The sequence below is a fragment of the Marmota marmota genome, unplaced genomic scaffold (genome assembly GCF_001458135.2).
Source record: "Marmota marmota marmota unplaced genomic scaffold, marMar, whole genome shotgun sequence".
Lineage (NCBI taxonomy): Eukaryota > Metazoa > Chordata > Mammalia > Rodentia > Sciuridae > Marmota > Marmota marmota.
The window spans coordinates 1,711,698-1,734,304 of record NW_026000205.1 but is presented as its reverse complement, the minus strand read 5'-3'; the positions used below and the strand labels follow the sequence as shown (position 1 = coordinate 1,734,304).

At 52.0% G+C, this 22,607-nt stretch overlaps 4 protein-coding genes across 6 annotated transcripts in view; 1 reads left to right on the top strand and 3 right to left on the bottom strand.

Annotated features, from left to right (window-relative positions):
- Positions 1–13,698, top strand: part of Ruvbl2 (RuvB like AAA ATPase 2) — a 15,089-nt gene extending 1,391 nt beyond the window's left edge. Inside the window, exons 1-15 of one of the 3 annotated variants that reach the window (XM_048790568.1) lie at positions 1,121–1,139; positions 2,282–2,336; positions 3,913–3,968; positions 4,627–4,768; positions 6,343–6,472; positions 6,636–6,702; positions 8,766–8,872; positions 8,962–9,055; positions 9,346–9,469; positions 9,820–9,914; positions 9,998–10,116; positions 12,228–12,347; positions 12,679–12,808; positions 13,343–13,457; positions 13,591–13,698. In XM_048790568.1, coding sequence (XP_048646525.1) covers positions 4,639–4,768; positions 6,343–6,472; positions 6,636–6,702; positions 8,766–8,872; positions 8,962–9,055; positions 9,346–9,469; positions 9,820–9,914; positions 9,998–10,116; positions 12,228–12,347; positions 12,679–12,808; positions 13,343–13,457; positions 13,591–13,616 — 1,257 coding nt within the window. In that variant the 5' untranslated portion in view covers positions 1,121–1,139; positions 2,282–2,336; positions 3,913–3,968; positions 4,627–4,638 and the 3' untranslated portion in view covers positions 13,617–13,698. Of the gene's footprint in view, positions 1–1,120; positions 1,140–1,657; positions 1,677–2,281; positions 2,337–3,912; positions 3,969–4,626; positions 4,769–6,342; positions 6,473–6,635; positions 6,703–8,765; positions 8,873–8,961; positions 9,056–9,345; positions 9,470–9,819; positions 9,915–9,997; positions 10,117–12,227; positions 12,348–12,678; positions 12,809–13,342; positions 13,458–13,590 lie in introns of those variants that run through there. The other 2 variants (XM_048790567.1, XM_015496573.2) reach the window with 2 other exon arrangements.
- Positions 13,699–13,756: 58 nt separating this feature from the next.
- Positions 13,757–15,303, bottom strand: Lhb (luteinizing hormone subunit beta). Its single transcript, XM_048790570.1, has 2 exons — positions 14,325–15,303; positions 13,757–14,088 (listed from the first exon to the last, which is right to left on the bottom strand). Exons 1-2 carry the CDS (start codon positions 14,463–14,465, stop codon positions 13,846–13,848), a joined length of 384 nt encoding a protein of 127 aa, XP_048646527.1. The 5' UTR covers positions 14,466–15,303; the 3' UTR covers positions 13,757–13,845.
- Positions 15,304–15,355: 52 nt separating this feature from the next.
- Positions 15,356–18,577, bottom strand: LOC125612567. The gene is made up of 5 exons (XM_048790569.1): positions 18,287–18,577; positions 17,856–18,056; positions 17,595–17,756; positions 16,757–16,884; positions 15,356–16,272 (listed from the first exon to the last, which is right to left on the bottom strand). The coding sequence occupies exons 1-5, from the start codon at positions 18,440–18,442 to the stop codon at positions 15,903–15,905; spliced, it is 1,017 nt and encodes a 338-aa protein (XP_048646526.1). The 5' UTR covers positions 18,443–18,577; the 3' UTR covers positions 15,356–15,902.
- A 1,643-nt stretch (positions 18,578–20,220) lies between these two features.
- Ntf4 (neurotrophin 4) lies at positions 20,221–21,777 on the bottom strand. Its single transcript, XM_015497093.2, has 2 exons — positions 21,647–21,777; positions 20,221–21,184 (listed from the first exon to the last, which is right to left on the bottom strand). The coding sequence occupies exon 2, from the start codon at positions 21,171–21,173 to the stop codon at positions 20,541–20,543; it is 633 nt and encodes a 210-aa protein (XP_015352579.1). The 5' UTR covers positions 21,174–21,184; positions 21,647–21,777; the 3' UTR covers positions 20,221–20,540.
- Positions 21,778–22,607: the final 830 nt, after the last annotated feature.

Here is a 22,607-nt window from a genome sequence, read left to right as displayed (position 1 = left end):
TTTTTTTTTTTTTTTTTTTTTTTTTTTTTTTGTGTGTGTGTGTGTAGTGCTGGGGATTTTGTCCTTTTTTTGGTATCAGGGATTGAACCCAGAGGTTTTCTACCTCTAAAGCAACATCCCCAGCCCTTTTTATTTATTTTGAGAAGTAAGTTGCCCAGGCTAGTCTCAAACTTTTAGACCTACAACTTCAGCTTCCCGAGTCACTGGGATTACAAGCATGCACCAACACACCCAATTCTAGTCCTGAGTTTTTAAATGATCTTGGATCCCACTGGGGCCAGCAGGCAGCAGGGTATAGAAGCTTATAATGAAAGGAAAAGACCTTGTAGGGAGAAGTTTCTCTCAAGAGGTCTGTTTATATCAGGGCAGCAAAGTTTAGGATTCCTAGATCCATGTCTTCCCCTCACAACCCCCATAAAGGATCTGTGTGTTTGGGTGAGGGGTGTTCCCAGCCTTCTGGTAGGAGCTTGGGGAGGGGATAGGGAGTGTGTCTCATGCTCCTGGGTTGCAACCTGCTAAAGGAGAAAGTAGGTAGGAAAGATCACATAGCAAGGAAGAAGGCTTATGACCATGTGGTCAGGAAGCCTCAACCCAGGGCTCCTGAGAGAGGAAGCTTCCTCTAGATAATGTCTGTCTGCCTTCTCTGGTGGGAAAAGAGAAGAAAGAGCTGTGGAAAGGAAGGAGTTGGGGCAGGTGCTGACAGGCTGGGTTGGATGCTGGCTACTTAGTCTTCCTTTTCCTTATTGGAAATTATGAAATAGCCTGAAGTGTCAGAAAATAATATAACAGACAATCATGGGTCTACCACCTGAGTTTCTTTTTTTAAAATATCTTTATTGAGATATAGTTCATATAGCATACAATTCACACATTTGGAGTGTACTATGCTGTGGCTTTTAGTGTATTGATAGAATTGCGCAACCATCTCCACAATCAATTTTAGAACATTTTCATCATTCTAAATAAGAACCCCTTACCTCTTTCTGAGCACCCTCTGATCTTCTTGTACCTCCCACGTTGGCCCTAGGAAACCACTGATCTACTCTATGGATTTGCCTATTCTGAATACGACATGTGGTCTTTTCTGTGGGAACTTCATTCACTTAACATATTTTCAGAATTCATCAATATCATAGCAGGTATTGAAACATCGTTCCTGTTTATAAATGAATAGTATTCTGTTGTGGGTAGACCATATTTTTTTCATTCATTAATTGATGGACATTTGGGTTCTGTCGGCCTTTTGGCTGTTGTGAATAATGCTACCATGAGCATTCATGTAGGTTTTTTTGTGTGGCTCTCCAGGGAGTCTTGAATTGTCCCAGGTGAGCTGAGTCCCACCCCGAATGAGAAAGGATGGTGCTGGTTTCTCAAACTGGAGACACAGGAGGCCTCATGTTTTTCTTTTTTGTTTGTTTTGTTTTTTGTTTGCAGTGCTTGGGATTAAACTCAGGGGCCTCACGTGTGCTGGGCAAGTGTTCTTGCCACTGAGCTATTTCCCCAGCCCAACATACATAGTTTTACATGAGCTCAATGATGTACATTTCAGGCCACAAACATTGAGGCCTGAGGTGAACAGGAGAGGTGTGGGCTGTGCTGCCCTTCATGGACTCGCATCCAATGGAGTCTAAAACATTGATCCAAGAGTCTTCCTCATGAGTGAGAGCTTACATAGGGTGAGTGGGTGATTGGATTCCCAAGCAAGGTCCTTTCATCTTTCTGAGCACCCAGAGGCCCTTAAACTAGTCCAGCAATGGCAGTCATCAGGAAGGGCATCCCTTAGAGGGTAACACTTGATCTTATTCAGTGGGAGGTAGGGGGAGAGAATAGGCGGCTGGACTGAGAACCAGCATGTGCAAGGTCTGATGGCAGAGAGCTGGGACATCATGGGACAGGGGTGTGGTCAGTCAGCTGGGGCCAGATCACCTCCAGCTCTGTGCCTGCCCTGCACTGGCGTCTGCATGATTAGTGGGGATGGAGACGACTTCATTCATTCATCAGATAATTCCTGGGGTCCGAATGTGTAATAGGCCCTGAGAACAGAGCTGTGAATGAGATGGACAGTCCTTGTCTTCTTGGACTCAACAGTGTAGTGGGGTCAATCACCTAGTCGTTGGTGACAGCTCAAGGGTGAGAATGACTGGTGTTTGGTCTGATGCCTATCTATCAGGTAAAGGAACAAAGGGGTGTTTCTGCTGGGAGGCAGGAGGGAGGGACAGAGGAGGAGCTGAAGAAAGCTGGGACTACAAGTTTCCTTCCTAACAACTTCCTACACCCCCAGGCGGCCACAACCAAAGTCCCAGAGATCCGTGATGTGACGAGGATCGAGCGCATTGGTGAGTGACTGAGCTCAGGAACAGGACCTAGACCCTGCCTGCCACATGTCCTGCTCCTGTCCATTAAGGGAGGATCCTGAGTTCCAGAGTGGGGTCAGATAGGTGGCCACACGGGGCCCCAACCCAGGTTATGTTGCTAATGCTTGGCTACTCAGTAGGCTCCTGGGTGTACCTGCCTGAAAGTCATAAAAGAGGCCCTCCACTGGAAGCTTTCTGGGGTTGATCCTGAGCCATGTGCCTCACACACCAAGAACACACCAGGGCCTGTGCTCCCTGAGGGTTGGGCCCAGGTCTAGCTCATTCCTCCCTGTGTACGAGCATGGGGTTTCCAGAGCAGAGGCTCAGCGGACAACCTCAATTGCATGAGCCTCTGTGCTTTGGAATCTTCTCAATAACCTAGGAGGTGCATAATGATCTGTTGTCCTGTTTTTAGCTAAGGTCACTGAATCTCAGAGTGTCCACGTAACTGGCCCACCTCACACAGCAAACAGCCAGGTCCAGGAGCAGAAAGTTGAGGCACAGTGGCTAGCAAGGTACAGCCCCTAGATGGACTTCTTTTGGAGGAAAGAAACTGAACTCATTCATTCAGAGCCTTTGAGAAAGGCAGGAAGGGATTATGGCTCTGAGCTTGGCTTCTGGAAGCTTATTGCTAGAGTCTGAGCTCAACTTCTGCCACTTCTGAGCTTGTGGCTAGGGACTTCATCTCTCCGGGCCTCAGTTTCCTTGTCTGCCAAATGGAGCTAAGATAGTTCACCTTGGTAAACATAAAATTCAATAAGATAATCTGTATGAAGCACTTGTGTAGGTATCAAGAGTACTTTACCCATCAAAGGGCCAGGTCTTGCTGGGAGCTGAGGATCTGGTGAAGACTAGCACCACCTTGTAGTTTCCGTTTAATGCTTATAGTCTACCACAGTGGTTGGCAAATCTTTTTTTAAAGGGCTAAATGAAAAATCTTTGAAGAAACTTACTCAACACTTCCACAGTGCAAAAGCAGCATAGTTGGTGAACGAGTTAGTGTAACTATGTTCCAATAAAACTTTATTTGCAAAGCCCATAGGCTGTAGTTTGCTGGGCCCTATTCTGGTGTGAAGCACTGGAGTTCTGTCTTCACTCTCACTGGCTGTGTGGTCTGGGGCATAGAACTTGACACCTCTGGGTTCACTCCATCCACTCCTGTGTGGGAGGGCCTGGGGCTATTGTCATTGATCTCCAGAAGTGCTCCCTGGGTGATAGTAGCCGGAGCTCTTGTTTCTCAGGGTTATGTGGAATGAAACTATTGCGAGTGCTATAGTCAGCCATGTGAGGTGACATTGTTCACCCTCATGGTTGGGTTCTTGAGCTGATTATGTGGTATACCAGGTCTCAGTGATTTTAGTCCAACTACAGTGTATCCTAGAAGCAGCTCCAGTTAATTGAGCATTTATGTACATCCATCCTCTTAGTGGGGTGGAGATTTGGGTCCCCTGTTTGATCAAAAAGAATATCAGAGGTTGGAGGGAAGCCCCTCACCTCACACCAAGCGTTCTCATAAGCTGGCCAGTAACCATGTCTCCTGATTATGCCTTACATACAGGTGCTCACTCCCACATCCGGGGACTGGGGCTGGATGATGCCTTGGAGCCACGGCAGGTAGAGCAAAGGGGACTGGGGTGTGAGGGCTGCTTCATCACTGCCTTGGGCAGTGGGCAACAGGGCTCTGGGGATGTTAGGTACTATGTTCTGGTCTTTCAAGACTTTAAATACATATTTATAAAATTCAGTCACACATGGGGGGTTTTTTTTGGGGGTACTGGGGATTGAACTCAGGGGTACTCAACCACTGAGCCACATTCCCAGCCCTATTTTGTATTTTATTTATTTAGAGACAGGGTCTCACTGAGTTGCTTAGTGCCTCGCAGTTGCTGAGGCTGCCTTTGAACTTGCAATTCTCCTGTCTTAGCCTCCCAAGCCTCTGGGATTACAAGTGTGCGCCACTGTGCCCGGCCACACATGGAGTTTTATTAAGTTAGAGTAGAGAAAATGTCTTTCTTTTCTTTTCTTTTTTTTTTTTTTAACTGTTGATGAACCTTTATTTTTTATTTATATATGGTGCTGAGAATCGAACCCAGTGCCTCACACTTTCAAGGCAAGTGCTCTACCAGTGAGCCACAACCCCAGCTCCCATTTATCTTTTTTCAGAAGTCCCAGGCACCAACATCTGCTTTCATTTCACTAACCGGGATGTAGTAGAAATGCAGTGGCGGCCCAGTAGGAAGTCACCTCACACGCTCTCACCTCCCACCTACAGGCTTCCCAGGGCATGGTGGGTCAACTGGCAGCCAGGCGGGCAGCCGGAGTGGTGCTGGAGATGATCCGAGAAGGGAAGATTGCTGGGCGGGCGGTCCTCATTGCAGGCCAGCCGGGAACTGGGAAGACAGCCATTGCCATGGGTAAGAGGCTTCATGGGGGGCTGGGACTATGGCTCAGCGGTAGCGCACTTGCCTGGTATGTGTGAGGCACTGGGTTCGATTCTCAGCACCACGTATAAATAAATAAAATAAAATCTATCAACAACTAAGAAAAAAAATTTTAAAAAGGAAAAAAATTTAAAAAAAAAAAAGGCCTCATGGGGCAGTTTTCCTGATCTCTGTGAAATAATTCCTCCTATATAAATCAGGGTCAGGTTCAGCTGCATTTGATGGACAACCCAAAATCACAGTGGCTTAAACATCCAGGGTTCATTCTTTCACATAGAAGGCCCTGAAGTAGCCATTTAGGACTTATTGAGCAGTTCCATGAGGTCTTCTATCTTCCTACCTCAACATTCTCTGTACTTGCTTGTGTGTTAAAGTCACCTCATGTTCTAAGAAGGCTACCTATGCTCCCGCCTTCCCAGCTATTCCCCAAGCAGAGGAAGAAAAAGAATTGTATGAAGGTGTACCTTCCTATAGTTAACTCCCTTGAGGCAGCTTTCTTAGAAATCCCATGTACTTTTGACTAGAAATTGGTCCTATGGTCACACTCTGCTACAAAGGAGACTGAGCCATTAAGGAAGTTTAATTTTTAGATTTTTGAATTTGGATTATTGTTGCCTTAATGAGGCTTCTAGAACTGAGGAAGAAAAGGAAGATGGTCGTTGAATAGACAGTTAGCAGTCCCTATAGCAGCCCACTAATGATTCATGATCTCTTTACTCAGTAGGCATCTCATCTTGTTGAACCTCATCCTTCAGAACCTATTCAGCCAGGCATAGGGTGCATGCGTGTCATCCCAGGGACTTGGGAGGCTGAGAAAGGAGGACTGCGAATTTAAAGCCAGCCTGGGCATCTTATTGAGACTCAGCAATTTAGCAAGACCCAGTCTCAAAAAGTAAAAGAAGAACTGGGGATGCAGCTCAGTAGTAAAGCACCCCCGGGATCAATTCTTAGTACCCAAACAAACAAACAAAAAACCCACTCAGTTATCTCAGCCTCCAGTCCTTTTTGTTTCTTATTTTGAGGCAGAGTCTTACTTAAGTTGTTCAGGCCAGACTTGAACTTGTGATCCTCCTGTCTTGGTCTCTCAAGCAGCCAGGATTACTGTTGTGCGCCTCCACCTGCTCTGTGAGGCTTGCTTTGACCCGCTTTTCTTTACATTCAGTTCCACCTGCGCTCAGACTGTGGAGCTAGGCAGTGAGAATCCAGATAACCAGGATTTCAGTTAGGAAAAGGCAGGAGTCACTCAGCTGTCCTGGTGTGCCTGGCCTTGACTAGACCTTGAGGACCCATAGCTCCAAGGCTTGGATTTAAGGGAGCTTCCAATCTAAGGAGGTCGCTTTGACATGGTCCCATTCTAGGTGATGTGTGCTATGGTAGAAGTAGCATAAGATGGAAGAAGCTCTTGACCCTATTAGAAGGGGAAGGGAAATGTGGGAGGTGGGAGGGGTGGCTTCCCAAATAAGTGGACCCTGGAGCGACTTGCCACGGAGGAGATGTGGGGGACCTGGTGCCAGAAGCCACCTGCCTACCCGCCTGCTTCTCCCCAGGCATGGCCCAGGCACTGGGCCCCGACACCCCGTTCACAGCTATCGCCGGCAGTGAGATCTTCTCCCTGGAAATGAGCAAGACCGAGGCGCTGACACAGGCCTTCCGCCGGTCTATTGGTGTTCGCATCAAGTGAGCGCTGGGCCCGTTGTCAGGGTGGGAGGGTTGTCCCAGCTCCCAGTGGCCAAGGGACAACCCATTTATGGTGCTGTCCTTTGCCCAAGTGCCTGTGGGAGCTGGTGATTCCTGAGGGCCCAGGTGTTGGACTGAGCCCTCAGGTCTGCTCTCTGGCCAGGGAGGAGACTGAGATCATCGAAGGGGAGGTGGTGGAGATCCAGATTGATCGGCCAGCCACAGGGACGGTGAGTCTGCGAGTGTGTTCCTGGCTGAGGTCGCCTCCACCCCGGGGTTGGAGGGCAGGGTTGTCAGGTCTGTACTGAGATCAGAATTCCATAGAAAATTCTAGCTACAGGTCAAAGCTATTCAAGTACTGGCTGCAGGGGTTAGTTGAATTGGCCGTGGTTTATCCCTTGTCCAGGGACCTGGTGAGCTGTTAAGACTGGGCTAGTGGAACGATGAGAGAGGAGTTCTGGAATTTTCTCACGGTTCACTTCTACCAGTTAGGCTTTAAAACCTGTTCTGTGGGATTTAAACAGCTTAGTGCCCAAGGGTGTGCCCATCCAGCCTCTGAGACAGAGGTGGTTCACTCCCTTTTCTTTAAGCTAAAAATTTTCTGTTATGAATAAGACATGTATAAAGAAACATGTTTTAAAAAGTGTGAATTCTGATAAATCATTATGAAACAAATACCCTATAACCACTCCTAAGAAAAAGCTTAAATTTGCTAGCCCATCAGAACCCTTCTGTCACCGAGGCTGCCACAGAGGTGGCCATCCTTCTCTGTATTTGCTTCTTGCAGCATTTTTTAAAGAGTCTTCAGCACCCAGCTGGGAGTTCTTAGATGCTATGGTTTGTCCTGCCTATGGTTTTCTCTCGCTCCTTTTTTTTTTTGAGATACAATCACATAATGCAAATTAGCCATTTTAGAGTGGAAATTCAGAGGCACTTGGTACATTCACACTGTTGTGCAACCGTCACCTCCACCTAGTTCTAGAGCTTTTCCACAGTCCTAAAAGGAACCTGTCCCCTAAGCATTGGGTCCTCATTCTCCCTGTCCCCCAGCCCTGGCAGCCTCCTGTCTCTGGACTGCCTGTTCTGGGCATTTTGTGGAAATGGACATGTTCAGTTTGGGCCCTTTGTGTCTGGTTGCTTCCACTCTATGTGATGTTTTTGATATTCATCTGTTTTTTGTGGTTATCTTTTATATTAAGTCTCCACTGCTAATAAAATGCTTAGGAAAAGAAAACTTCAAATGTACTTCAAGCCATTGACCTAATCCTTGGTCACCTTTGTCTTTGGTTTTGTATATACGTCCTCTTCTTTTTTCATATGCTCCTCATTTTTAATGGAGACTTAAAACGCATCACTACATTAACTTGCAGTTTTAATAACTACAAACAGTCCTTTAAAATTAGTTCCATGTATTACCAATTAAATTTTGAATGGTAAAAATATGGCAAAATATTTAAATATGGGGAAAGCTATTTCCAAGGTAAATCTTTAAACCGGATTTTTGTCATAAAAGAAGTCCACAGATGTATCCTCCCCATGAAAAATGTCAACCCAGTGGTCGAGTGCGGTGGTAGAATGCCGGCCCTGGCTTGAGGCCCTGGCTTCCACCCCCAGCACTGCCAGGGGGGAAAAAAAAAAAACAAGTAATCCCAGAACTCCTTTTTATTCCCTCCTTTAATCCTGCCTCATGTCCCTCCAAAACGCTTGCAGCTTAATTCCAGACTGCAGAGATAGTCCAGATCCCTGGGGAAAGCTGGGACAGTGTTAACTGAGCTTATCTTGTGGGGAGGAGGTGTGAAATTTCTCTTTTCTCCTTTTTGTTTAGCCGGTTTTTTCCCAGCTGGCTTGGGCACACCTATAGTCCCAGTTGCTCAGGAGGCTGCCGCTGGAGGATCACTTGAGCTCACAAGTTTGCTACTAGCTTGGGCAACATAATGAGACAGCATCTGAAAAGAACCAAAATCAAGACACCCTTTTTTGAGTTGAGAAGTGAACGTTAGCTTGTGATCCACTTTAGGCCTGTGGTACTGGTTTCAGTAACTTATGTTTATTGTATGTATGAACAGCTTCGTTGAGTTGTAATTAACATACAGTGAGCTGTACATATCAAAAGGGTTCTGCATGGCGAGCTCCAACCTGTGTGTCCCCGTGTCAAGGCAGTGGGTACATCCCTCTCCCCAAAAGCTGCCTGCCCAGTTTGGAGCTGGGTAAATAGTGAATAGAGTAGGAGCAGGGAGCTTCATGGTGACATCAGAGTTCTCTGAGCCCTTTCCCTGGCTTGTCACTTTCTCAGGGTTCCAAGGTGGGCAAGCTGACCCTCAAGACCACAGAGATGGAAACCATCTACGACCTGGGCACCAAGATGATTGAGTCACTGACCAAGGACAAAGTCCAGGCCGGGTGAGCAGCTGGAGACTGCACTGAGTAGCTGGAGTTTTGGGGGAAGTTTAGGTCCTTTCCTTTCCTCACTCCTGTTCTTCCTCCTGCAGGGATGTGATCACTATCGACAAGGCCACAGGCAAGATCTCCAAGCTGGGTCGCTCCTTCACACGTGCCCGTGACTATGATGCCATGGGCTCCCAGGTGCAAATGGGGCCCTCGGATGTTTCCATCTCCTCTCCCACTCCTTAGCCCATGGAGCCCTGCTGTCATCCTGACCCTGTATCCCTTTGGTACTCCTGGGTGTTCCCTTAACCCTAGGGTAGCTGGGACCTCTCAGCCTAGCACTGCAGCTCTGCATTGCCCCAGGCTGCCCATGGTGTCCAAAGCTTTGGGAACCCCATAACCATCAGTACTCTTCAAGGACCTAGTCTCCCTTAGACCGACCCCCACCATGCCCTTCTCTGCCCTCACACCCCACCCTTGCCCTGTAGACCAAGTTTGTGCAGTGCCCAGATGGAGAGCTCCAGAAACGCAAGGAGGTGGTGCACACTGTGTCCCTGCATGAGATCGATGTCATCAACTCCCGCACCCAGGGCTTCCTGGCTCTCTTCTCAGGTCAGCCCTACCCTAGACATGGCATCTTTCCTCAGACACCTCTGCTCCTTGACTTTCTCTCCTTCGGCCCCTACTAGCTGTCTGCTGTTCTTCTTTCTCAATGAGTTTGGTTCGTTCGTCTCCGTTCTTGCCATCCAAGTCCTTCTCTCGGGGGGTATGAAATGGGCAGACCCTGTCCTCTTTCCTTCCTCTCTGGTGCTATTTCAGACTCTCTGGTTCTTTGGTTGTTTTACCACCTTGGTCTTTCTCGCCTTCGTCCATCCCTGGCATCCATCTTTTTCTATTTGCCCACCCTCCAGCCTTGGACCTGTCTCCTCTCTGATTTCCATGATGCCACCTGTCTCCTGCAGGTGACACAGGGGAGATCAAGTCAGAAGTCCGTGAGCAGATCAATGCCAAGGTGGCTGAGTGGCGTGAGGAAGGCAAGGCAGAGATCATCCCTGGGGTGAGTGGCCAGAGCAGTGGCCAGGGTCCCGGGCAGGTGTGGTGAACAGATGGTGAGTGTGACATGTGCCCAATGTCTTCCAGGTGCTATTCATCGATGAGGTACACATGCTGGACATTGAGAGCTTCTCCTTCCTCAATCGGGCCCTGGAGAGTGACATGGCGCCTGTCCTTATCATGGCCACCAACCGTGGCATCACAAGGTGAGTGCTTGCAGATGCTTATGTTGGTGACAGGGTGCTCTAGGCGGGAGTAGTCTCAGGGAGACAGCACAGTGGCCCTCAGTACCACAGTGGTCACACATGAAAGGTGAACTTTTTCTTCTAGTTAGGCCATGGTTCAGGGCCACAGGCAGCTCTGCCCCACAAGGAGGCCTTGCTGCTCCTGTAGCCCTTAGGCTTTAGTTCCCAGACTACATGCAGAGATAGCCCAGTACTGCAGGTCACTCACTGGGGTACTCCAAGGGCTTTTTAAATTTGGGGAGAACAGTGATATCTTAGATGCTGCATAAACCTCTATAATCAATTAAGTGACTTAGAGTTAAATACTTAGTCATCAAAATTCTTAGTATTGTTTTTTTACCTAAAGAAGTTGTGGAATATTCCTGAGACACACAGGGTACAATGTTCAGGTAAAACCCTCTACCCTAGGGTGTTACTGGCATTCTACTGTGGTCCCAGCTGGCTCTGCTCTCCACCTCATCCACCTTTGGAATCACAGGAATAGGAATGGAGGAGGCGATCAGGCAGCCTGCAAGAAAGAGGATTTGGTCTGGAGGCTGTACCCAGCACTTCCATGCTTGGGTGCCTGGCTGTGCCTGGCTGCAAGGGAGCCCAGGGAGTGTTGTCTCCAGTGCCACATGCCCAGCTGAAGCTGGATATGAGCGTGGTATCACTAAGGGAAGTGGGAGACACGGCTGCACAAGGCAGTGGCAGCTTTATCTGGCTCTATTTCTGGATGGACTTCTTGAACCTTCAGAGAAGTTCAGGAGGAAGCTGGGAATTAGCTCAGTGCTGTACATATGCTAAGTGTGTGCAAGGCCCCAGATTCCATTTCTAACTCCAAAAGAAAATCAGAAGGTAGATATCAGCTCAGCCTCAATTTGCAGACCAGACCAGCAGTGACTTGTTATGGCGGTGCATCTAATTGTATCAGAGCCTGAAGAGGTGCTCTGAGCCCTGTGTTTGCAGTAGCTGCAGATCAGAGTTTGGAACCCTCCGGGGCATTGGGAGGATGCTGACCAGTTTGCAGATTCCGTGTTTATGAATCTATTTTTTTGTTTCTTTTAATTTTTTTTTAAGTGGTAGATGGACACAATATCTTTATTTATTTTTATGTGGTGCTGAGGATCGAACCCAGTACTTCACATGTGCAAGGCAAGCGCTCTACCACTGAGCTACAGCCCCAACGCATGCATCTGTTTGCTTGCTAACACTTATCTATAATCCCCAAATCAATTTTTCAGGGTCCTCTTGCTGTCACAGGTGTGCACAGAGAGGCAAATTGAAACCTCCTGATGCCACAATCTCAGTCAAAGCTGCTGGGCGTCACTCTGCCTGCTTGTTTCAGCTCCCATGTTGTAAACCAGTGCCATTTTCCTGAACAATTTAGTGCCATGTTTTCCTGAACAGTTTAGTGCCGTGTTTGTCACTTTGTGCTTGTTTGGTGATTTCAGTTAAAAAGTCCCTCGAGCTTAGTGCTGAGGAGCGCTCAGTGTTCGTAAGCACCGGAAGGCTGGGATGAGCCTTGCAGGCATGCACTGGGCCTCAAGCAGACATGAGCGGCAGTGCTGCTGGCTAGGAGCTCAGTGTGAGAGGTCCACAGCATGTTCTCATGGAGACTTGGTGATGATTGGTTGGTGATAGTGTGGTGACCAGGGTTCACAGGGACCTAACCCTGCCGTTTTCCTCAGGAGCAGTGGCTCTGTATGTTACCAGTGACTTTACAATGCAGCTGCCATGAGTATTGAGAATTGCCTTATTTCCTGTCACTTACCATGAGCCAGGCCTGTACCTGCCCAGGTGTAGCAGGGAACAAGACAGCATGGTCCCTTTCTTTCTGGAGCTTTGTGTGGAGCAGGGAGTGGGACCTTGATCCAGTAATCCCTGGTGTAGATACCTAGGATCAGCTGAGGAGGGTGCTCGGGGGATTGACGCAGCTGGGGAAGGTTGTGCAGACAGGAGGTGATGTAATTGAGGAGCTGAAGGTTACGTGGGCTGTGATGGATAGGTAGGTAGGAATATTTTGAGAAATGGGAACAGAGAGCTGGGTTCTGGGAACATCACCTGACAGCCCTTCCTGCCGTCTTCCCCAGGATCCGGGGTACCAGCTACCAGAGCCCCCATGGCATCCCCATTGACCTACTGGACCGGCTGCTTATTGTCTCCACCTCTCCCTACAGTGAGAAGGACACAAAGCAGATCCTCCGCATTCGGTAAGTTGGGTGGCCCGTGCCCTCCCTGTTTTAGTAAGGTTGGGCGGGGCCTGCCTGGGCCTGTGGAGAGAAGTCTAAGTGGGGCATCCTGGCAGTGACATCTGACCCAGAGGAGGTACTGGTGACTGATATGGGGAAGAAAGCCTTAGATTGAGGGTCAGGGGGTCAGGAGGTCCAGGCCCACCCTGCCTCAGTGGCTCTTCTAGCTTCAGCAACCTGTGGTTCTGAGATTCATGCTCCACTTGTACCCCAAGGGCGAAGAGCCAGGGGCATCCTGCAGTCAGAGGCCCAGCTCTGGCTGAGTGTCTGTCCCCTGCCCACCCGCCTGCAGGTGTGAGGAGGAAGACGTGGAGATGAGCGAAGACGCCTACACAGTGCTAACCCGCATCGGATTGGAGACTTCCCTGCGCTATGCTATCCAGCTCATCACAGCTGCTAGCCTGGTGTGCCGGAAACGCAAGGTCAGCCAGCTGAGTCAGCCAGCAGGGGCCAGATTGAATGAATGACCCACTCCTCCAAGGGCTTTCAGTGGGGACTTATATTAAGTCCCAGAGTATATGTTTTCAAAGGCAGGGAATTTTTATCCTTAGTGCCTTAGTGTTTGCTTGTTTCTTTTTTTTTTTGGCAGAGCTGGGGATTGAACCCAGGGCCTTATGTATGCAAGGCAGGCACTGTACTAACTGAGCTATATCCCCAGCCCCACTTAGTGTTTGTTTCTTTATCTCTTGTCCAGGCATATAGTAGGTGCTCAGTAAATACTAATTATAAGTAGATCCTAAGTTCATCTCACAGAGGAAGAAACTGAAGGACAGAGAGGCTGGTCTGCTCATCAAAAGGTGGCTGAGGCCGGATTTGAACCCAGGAGATCTGGCCCAGGATCCTCTCCCTTGTCTGCCAACCTCTGTTGCCTGGGATGTGGCAGTGGCTTGAGCTGGGGTCTGTGTGCCCTGGGCCTCTTGGAGAAGGCCCACTGAGGACTTGCCCTCCCTTTTTAGGGCACAGAGGTGCAGGTAGACGACATTAAGCGGGTCTACTCACTCTTCCTGGACGAGTCCCGCTCCACGCAGTACATGAAGGAGTACCAGGATGCCTTCCTCTTCAATGAGCTCAGTGAGTGTCCCTAGTCTGTGCCCAGTGCTCCCACTGTCGCTCTTGATGGGCAGCATGGGGAGCTTGGTGGGAGAACTCAGGCCCTGTCTCCAGGCCACACTGACCAGGTGGCTTCCTTCCCTTCTCCCCACAGAAGGTGAAACCATGGATACCTCCTGAGCTGGATGCCGCCTCTGTACCCCCCTGTTTTCTACCAGAGTTCTGACACTGTGACTTTGTATAAAATGGTTTTGAAACTGAACCCAAGGTGTGCTGTGTGTGTGCCGCCCTGAGCCCACAGAAGGACACCTACGGAGTGCAGATTGAGAAGCCTTTATTGGGAGGGGAGGACTGGAGCACGGGTGGGCTTCAGAAGCTGGGGTGGGCAGTGAGTTGGGAAGGGAGGCCCTTAGAGGAAGAGGAGGCCTGGAAGGTGGGGGAGGTCACAGGCCAAGGGTTGAGCTCTGGGACCCCCGCAGTCCGAACTGCTGAGGCGACAGGGCCCACAGTGGCAGCTGAGGGCCACTGGGAAGGAAACTATGGGGTCCACACCAGGCGGGCAGCCGGGGAGCCGGATGGAGGAGAAGCGCAGCTCACGGTAGGTGCACACTGGCTGGGGCACAGGTGGCAAGGCAGCTGGCAGTACCCGAACCTGGGGGCAAGATGTGGGCGGCAATGAGCATCTGCTTGGCATCAAGTCCTGGTCTCAGATGACCATGAAATCACCCACCCCTTTCCACACACCCAGCACTAACTCCCATCCCCCTGCCCCAGATGCCAGACCATCCATCCACCCTGCTGCCACCTCCCGTCTTGTGTGGGTGTGCAACTGAAGTGACAGCCCCCTCATCAGGCCAGAAGTGCTGTCCTGCCTGCTGGGTAGCTCACCATGCTGGGGCAGTAGCCAGCACAGATGCTGGTGGTGAAGGTGATGCAGACTGGGCAGGCCTCGTGCTCAGCAGCCAGGGTGGCGTTGATAGGCCGACACAATGGCCGAAGTGGCCCCCTAGAGGCCCACACCCCACTCATGCTCAGCAGCAGCCACAGCAGCAACCCCTGGGACAAGGCCAGTGCCTCAGGCCCAGCCTGAGACCTCAGCCCTTGCCCTCCAGTCTCCTGAATACACACATTCAGGACCAGGGGTCCTGCCCAGTGTCTCCATTCAGAACATTCTCTGCTTTGATCCTCTATCCCTGACACAGGCCTTCAGGGTCCACCCCACATCCCAAGGGACCCCAGATGCCCCAGTTGTTAAGATACCTACCCTCAGGTGCGCTCCACCCACTTCCCTCCTGCAGGAAGCCTGCTGGTTGTCACCCTGCTAGAAAGAGGCTTCCTTCACAGGTCACAAGACTCCCTCTATGCCAACTGTGGCCTGGGTAGAGTTGGGAGGTGCCCAAGGGCCCTACAGTCTTACCTGGAGCATCTCCATTCTTGATACCTCCCCTACTTCCTCTACCTGGCTTTATACCTGTAGGTTGTGGGGGCGGCAAGGCCACTAAGCAGTGGCAGCAAGCTGGGGTAACCTGGACACTAATCCCCCTGGGGGCGAGAGACAGACAAGGTCAGGGAAGCACAGGAGTGCTCTGCTCCTCCCCTTGGTGACTTGGTGTTGCAGGGGTGAGTCACCACAGTGATGGTGAAGGCACAGACTCAGACCTGAGCCTAGTCCCTGTTGGAAGCACAGGAAGTGGGATACTAGAGTTCCTGGGCCAGCTGGGTGTGGTTGTGCGTGCCTGTTAATCCAGGGGGCTCTTTAAGCTGAGGCAGGAGAATCACCAGCCTCAGCAAAAGTGAGGCGCTAAGGACTCAGTGTGACCCTGTCTCTAAATAAAATACAAAACAGGGCTGGGAATGTGGCTCAGTGGTTGGATGCCCCTAAGTTTAATTCCCCGTACCCACCCCCACCCCACCCCCCCAAAAAAATCCCTGGGCCCATCACAGGAGGAAGGCTGTAGACTCTAAGCCAGAGGTTCTTGGCTGAAGCCACAACTCTGCTGCACTGGGACAGGCTGAAAGACAGGGTTCCCCTGGTAGAGTCCAACAGGAGTGGGTTGGGGGGCTTCAGTATTAGATTCTATGCAAAGAGGGCTTCTAAATTTCTGTGCTGAGTGGGGTCTCGCTCGCCTCCCGATGCCGCACAAGAGATTCAGCCAGAGCATCTCCCCCACACCCACATTCTCAGAGGTTAAGGCCCCAGAAATGAGTGTGATTTAGGTTATTTAACTCATCGACTACATTAGGACCCGCCCCCTCTTCTGCAGAGGACTTGTCCCTTTTGCTCAGCTTCAATACAAGTTTCCTGGGGTCCAAAAAGGAGTGGGCGTGTCTAGAGTTAGCCCGGCCCACATCAAAAAATTCGATGGGCGTATCTGGCTCGGCCCCACAAAATGGGTGGGGCTCCTAAGCTTGGCTCCTCCTCACAGTTTAGCAGGTGGGTTCGGGGGCTGGACTGGCCCGGCCAGCTCAGACTAACTCTGGCTTCAAACTGCCATAGCGAGAGTTCTCGGTGCGGTAGGCTTTAGGCACGCTGTAGATGCCCGGCAAGGGCTTCCAGTGGGGGCCACCCCAAGGCGCCTCCACTGGGCAGAAGCGGTCAAGCCGGTGAAGTGGGTGCGCCGGGGGGCTGTAGGACTCCTGAGCCAGAGTCAGGGCCCCGCGGTGCGGCACGGCTGGAGTCCCCGGGCGCACGTGGGGCAAGCGGGCCCGCGGTGGTCCGGGCGGCAGTGAGAAGCGAGAAAACTGTGTCCGCTGCGAGCCGTGGCCCTGGACCTGAGGCATCTGGAACTTCCAGTAGGTCAGCGTGTCTTTGCAGGGGTATCCGGACAGCTCCTTCCTGTGGGAGGGAGGCAGCATGGGGAGGGCTTCATCCTTGGGACCAGGCTGAGCTTCAAACCTCTGATCCAAAGGAGACCGCAGACCTGAACTTTCTGCTTTTCGAGGGAGGGACACGTTTGTAGAAGCTTTAGGAAGGGGACCCGGAGACATGGAATCCGGATTCCTGGGTCATTGAGGTACTTAAGGGCCTGGAAATTGGTGTTTTCTCATCCTTGGGAAGGAATATCTGGGGGCTCAAATACCAAAAGAAGCTCCACCCTAAGCCACCAGGACCCCGCCCCCAAATCCAAAGCCCTCTCTGCAGGCTTCCTAACCTACCAAGTTAAGAACACCTAGATGCTAATGGAGGTAGAGGCTAGGGTCCAAACTTCGGTTTTTGCGTGTGCAAGAGTTGAAGGTTGAGTTAGAAAAGAGGACTGGGCTCCCACCGGCATCTACGGGGATGTGCTGCAAGGTGGTGCCTAGCAAGGACGTGGGCTCACTTTGTGTAGAAGCGGAAGTCTCGGGCAGAGGTGGTCAGATAGAGCTGATTGTGGTCCAGGACTCCCTGGTCGGATATTGTGAAAGGCCGGCCAGCCAGCTCAGAGCTCTTCGTCCAGGGAATTAGGGCCTGAGGGAGATTGGGTGGGGGATGGGCAAGAAAGATGCCAAGTACCCGGTTCCAAGCCCGGGGTACAGGCTCTTCCGTCTCAACAACCCTGCTGGACCAGGCCCTACTACTGTGCCCTAGATCAGAATTCCTCCCGACCAATCCCACACCAGACTACTTTAGCTTCGCTCCTTAATTCAGAACCTTTATGAGCCCTTCTGCTCCAATCCAAACACTTCTTACTAGTCAAGGAATTTAAATCCAAACCCGCAGCCACAAAAAAGTAAAACATACCTTCCACTACCAAACATTTTTGGTTCTGTTACTGGAACTCAGCAGCATTTTAGGCAACAATTCCACTTTACCTTTTCCTCGCCAGCTAAACCGAATCTCACCTCCCATCCCTACCCGGTCTCAGAATACTCTAGTCTCGTCCCCAGGGACGGAGAGCCACCTGGTCCGGTCCCACCAGCCTAAGGCTTCTATTTAGCTCTGCACCAGCCTCGCCGTCCCTACCTCCTTTAGGCTCCGCCTCAAAAGGCCCCAGCCCCGCCCCAGCCTCTGTATCCCGTTTTCGGCTCTACATCCTTTAACCACGCCGGAAAAGCAAAATTCCTTTTGGCTCAGCCCCAGGATTCCCTAGCCTGCTCCCTAACCTCAGAGCCCCTCCGACCCTGCCCCAGGGGCTCCAAACTCTGCGTGGTAGCACCAGCACGGTGCCACTACGCTACCTGGGAAGGGCCCCCGCGATGGTGGTCTACCAGCTCCAAGGGCTGGGGCCCGACGTAGGAGACGACGCGCCGGTCCTGGCTGGGCCAACCCCTGTACTGTGCCTTGGTCTCGCTGCTGTGGTGTTTTGTGATCAAGGGGAGGCGCCAGCCTCGGTGTCTGAGCTGCACGAAGGTGACCCAGAGAACCAAGGTGAGGACAGAGGACTCCATTGCGGTCCCCAACCCTATCCTCCTATGGACTCCGGAATCCCAGAACCTTACTTTTTCTCCTAAGGTCTTAATCCCTACTGTCCGCGTGGGGTCCGCAGGCTCTGGGGCTTTGGGCTGAGCGTAGGGCCCACCCAGGCTTTTGGGCACGTGGGCCGAACCGTAGGTCGTCTCCCATCTGCTGATGACTTCGTCGAAATCCCAGATGTGTAAATGATGCCTTGCGGCGGGGGGTAGGGGCTCAGCGACCGTGGACTGAAGAGAAGGCGCAGCAAATGAGCCAAAAAGACTCAGGAGTCCGCCCTGCCCCCTGTCCCAGTTCCTTCAGCCCGTGGTTCCTTCAGCATCCAGGTTCCCGGACCCCTTCTCTCTCAGGCCCAGGACTCCAGGACCGTCCTCCGACAGCCAGGGGTCCAAACCCCCAATCCGCTTTTCTCTCAGCACCCAGGTTTCTGTATCATTAAGCCAGTCTACGGTCCTCTCACCTGTACAGTGGGCGGGGGAAAGGACGCCGAGGGGATAATGTGGTGGGCAACGCCACTGCTGGTTAGATGCCAATCCGGCCAGGATCCAGGCACCTCGGTTCCAGAAATGGGAGACCACGGGGGGCCATAGCGCAGGGCTAGGGTCCTACCCGCCATGGTCCCACCCCCCAGCGGGCGGCCTAGCTGGAGCTGGCTTGTTGTTGCTGTTGCCAGGTGACAGAATCCGCCCACCCTGAACCCAGCCAATGAAGGACCAGCCGGCTCCTGGATCGATGGAGACACTCGGGATAGAGACAGAGACTTTGAGAAAGGTGGACAGGGCCCCAAATAGGGGCATAGAAACAGATACACGGGGAGGGTGTGGAGACTGGGGGAGAGGGAAGGGGAGGGGCGGGCCGAACGAGGGTAGGGTGGCGGGGCCTGGGGGGGTAGAGAGAAGGAGTTCGGAGAGTTTCGGAGGGGGAGAAGGGAGGCAGACGCCCAGAAGCAGACTCAAGAGAGGCAGGAGGAAAGAGAGACCTCTTAGCACATCAAGGAATCCTTCGGAAATACCCCCTTTCCTATAGGATTCAAACCCTCCAGCTGCCTCCCCCTCTGCCAGGCCTGCCCACCTCGGAGTAACGAATTCCAGACCGCTGGGTCGCTCCCCTCCACCCATGTGTGCTGAAGGAGCAGCGGCGCCGCCAGCCATCCTGCCTGCCTTTGATTTGGCTGAAAACTTCCACCTGGGTATAGGAGGAGGGATCCAAGAGCAGAGACCCCAAGAGAAATCCACAGGGAAATACTTGAGGGGGAAAAGGGGGGTGGGAAAGCATGTGCTACTAAGAGACTAGAGACACAGGAAATTAGAGAGACAGAGGTAGGTGACAAAAAAAAGAGTGGAATCAAGGAGATGTAGAAACAGAGGCAGCAAACCCTGTCCTGTCCAGGGGCCAGTCTCAGGCCATGGAGGGGGGCAGGGCTATCTAGGTCCTTAGCACAAAGCTGGACCTAATTTGTGTGTGTGTGTGTGTGTGTGCGCGCGCGTTCATGCATGTGAGTGCCTACACATGTACACAGGTGTGGGACAATGCAGTGGTAATACATGGACATTTTGAGAGTGTGGGGACTTCCCTTGTCACCTTCTCACTATAAAGAGCTATTGGTCAAGGCTTCTGCCTCCTCAGCCCCCATCATTTCATCCACCAGTTCTATCTTCAGACAGGGAAAACTGAGGCTGCCTTCTGCAGCCTGGCCCAGGGTCCATTGCCACCGCCCCCCTGCATGCCATCCAGACCTCGAAGACACTGTTGGATTTTCCTGGTCCTACTCAAAGCCTATCAGTGTCCACTGAGCCCTTATCCCAGGTGAGGGCAGGCCAACTGTCAGAGCCTACTCAAGCTAGACAACTTTAAGACATATTCCATTTCCAATGTGGGGTAGAGGTTGGTACAGGAAAGTGGAGCTAGAAACCTGAATCCAACTCCCCAGCCAGGGTTGAAGGATCCCGCATCATCCTGATAGTTCCTCTTATGATACAACCCTGTGTGTGCTCCCACTGTGATGGACAGCTGGCCTACTACCTCAAAACAGAATACCCTTTTTAAGCCAACATTTGCCCTCTGACCAAGAAGGAGTTCTCATTTGAAAGTATGCTCCCAGATAATTAAAAACCTTCCATAGACCATGTTTCTCAAGGTCCTCTGGCTAGTTGCTTGCATGTTCCAGTTTCTACTCAGCCACCACCCACTTCTTGACACATTCCTTCCTTGTCCCTCTCTCCAGAGTGGGTAAAGCAATGTCCTCTGAGCTTGAGAGGTCAGCAACTTAAAACCAAGGGCCTCTGGTTGGGGTTGTGGATCAGTGGTAGAGCACCTAGCAAATGTGAGCCACTGGGTTCTATCCTGAGCACCACATGAAAATAAAGTTATTAAAAAAAAAACAACAAGGGCCTCTGATGGTCAAATCCATGAGAACCAATCTGAGCAGTAATGTATTGGGGCTGATTAAACAGTAAGCACTCAGTAAATATTGGCTATTATTGTTATTTCCATGATTACCCTTTAAGCTCCTTCAGAAGAACTCCTATTCATCCTTTGAAACCCCATTTGCTTTAGTTGTACATCCTGCATGGATTGAGATCTTAAAATTAGAGAGCTTTGATTTTGTGATCACTTAAGTTCCCAAACTGAGGCCCTTAGAGCAGCCAGGCCATCCTTGAAGTCCCTGAGCATCCAGATCTCTTCTTTGCCTGATCAGTTCCTGGGCATGGGCCTTATGCCCGGCCATTCCGGCTGAGTAGTGTGCAGACGCAGGCAGTGTCAATTCGTATCCATCGCCAGCCCACACGGCCCTGGGCATCAGAAGTCAATGCCCGCACATAAGACTGCTTGGCCTTGCACTCGGACACCCAGTGCTTCCGGTCCACGCCCCGGCAGCTTCCTCCACCTGCACCAGGACCATCTTCCCCAGCACCATCAGCCTTGCAACGTGTCTCGAAGAAGTACTGCCGGAGGGGGCTGCCACCAGCTGCAGGCACCTCACCTAGCACCTCCACCTCTCGCCCACGTAAGTCCACAGCTGTCCGACGGTCTGTCACCCAGCCGCTCACTGCATCACAAACAGCCAGCTCACCCCGGCGACTTGCTGGTGCCTTCTCGCTCACCCCACGCCGACTGCGGTTGGCTGGGGCACCCGCTGGCTCCCCAAAGGCCCCAGCCTCCAGTAGGAAGAGCAGAGGGGGTCCAGCAGGGGCAACCCTGGACAGGGCTACTCGGGGGGACAGAAGGTCCCACTCAGGGGCCAGAAATGGGGGCAGTGTTGAGGGTGGAGGGTGGAGCTCCACTGGGACACTGGGGAGGAAGAAGAGCAGGAGGATGGGGAGGGAGTAGGAGGGGTGGGGGAGCATCTCTCGGGCACCTGAGGACAGAGAGAGGGAGGCTGGGGTTAGAGAAGAGGTAGAGACCTCCAAGGAGTGGAAGGTGGGAACCACAGGGGGATTATATACTAGAACTGGGAAAGCCCTAGGGGGACCCTATGTTCTCAGACTTGGGTAACGCCCAACTTGTAAATTAATAATAATTATTCAATTACTTTTACTTCATAGCCAATCAAATGGGGAAATGCAGGCTCAGAGAAGTTATTGACTTGCACCAGGTCTCACAGCCAGCAATGGCAGAGGTGGGGTTTGAACTCTGAGCAACTCCACTTGGCCCTCCTGCCTCTAAAACCCCCAGGAATCTTAAGTCCTATGGCGTAGAGGACAGTCCAAAACTTTGAAACCTGGAATTTGGAATCCTAGGGAGTCCCATTTTCAGCCCCAAATTACCACTAACTTCCCATCTCATGTCTGTCCTCATTTTTCCGGAGTATGAAACTGACCCTGGGCTGGGAGAGGCTGGTGGGGTGTGGTTATAGCTGTTTGTCTACAACATTCTGGAAGCCTGGAGAAATCTGGGAAGCAGCAGGTGTTTGCCAGACCTGTCAACACCTCCTCCACCTTGAAGCTCCGGGGCTGGGGGACCCTGTGGAGGACACAGGTGGCCCCCTCCTTCCTGACATCTCAGGAGAGGGAGGGGGCAACCACCTGGGGGAAGAAGGGGACAGACAGATTATATAGGCAGGTGGGGGAGGGGCTTGAGCCCCTGAGCACCCCCTTCCCAGACAGTGAACGCCAGGCCCCTTCCCAGAGCCCCCCTCCCTGCCCAGGTGATGGCTTCTGGCAGGATGGGAAGCAGATGGGGGAGAAGAGGGGAGGGGAGAGGCTGCAGATGAAGGAGACTGGAAAAGATTACATCTCCCCTCCTCCCATTCATCTCCCAGACAGGGCGGGGGCGGGGCTGGCCTGGCCTGGACACCCAGGTCCTGAGGGCCCACACTCAAGAAGCCCTGGGTCCCCGAGGCTGCTTCCTGGAATGTTCCTTCCTCACAGGACAGGCCAGGGCCCGCCCAAGACTTCTACTGCACATACCTGGAGTGGCTGCCTGCCCTGGCTGGGAGACGGGGAGATGGGAAGGTTGGGGTGTGAAAAAGAGCGCAGGTTGATCCAACCAGGACCGGGAGTGTGTCCCCAGCTGTCTCCACCCTCAGACTAAGCGTCCTGGTCCCCAGCTGCCTCCTTCGGACTAAGGAGTCCAGGCGCCTCCTAAGCCCCAGCCTGCCACCTCCTCCAACCCCGGAGTTCTAGAGTTTAGAACCTCCGGGTACAAAAAAGTGCGAACTCCCTGTCTCTTCCCCCAGGAGATTCGGGCTGGGGACGCGGACCGAGTCGCGACTGGGGCAACCAGCTCCGCGTCTGGGACACTTTCCTCCTGCCTCAGTTTCCTCCGACAAGCCCCGCCCT

Excerpts from the sequence above, each read along its gene's own strand:
- Lhb (XM_048790570.1), bottom strand. The coding sequence starts at position 14,465 with ATGAGTGGGGTGTGGGCCTCTAGGGGGCCACTTCGGCCATTGTGTCGG. Across the intron at positions 14,089-14,324 it reads CTGGCTACTGCCCCAGCATG|GTTCGGGTACTGCCAGCTGC; the intron begins GTGAGCTACCCA and ends TCTTGCCCCCAG.
- LOC125612567 (XM_048790569.1), bottom strand. The coding sequence starts at position 18,442 with ATGGCGGGTAGGACCCTAGCCCTGCGCTATGGCCCCCCGTGGTCTCCC. Across the intron at positions 16,885-17,594 it reads ATCGCGGGGGCCCTTCCCAG|GCCCTAATTCCCTGGACGAA; the intron begins GTAGCGTAGTGG and ends AATCTCCCTCAG. Across the intron at positions 16,273-16,756 it reads GACTTCCGCTTCTACACAAA|GAAGGAGCTGTCCGGATACC; the intron begins GTGAGCCCACGT and ends TCCCTCCCACAG.
- Ntf4 (XM_015497093.2), bottom strand. The coding sequence starts at position 21,173 with ATGCTCCCCCACCCCTCCTACTCCCTCCCCATCCTCCTGCTCTTCTTC.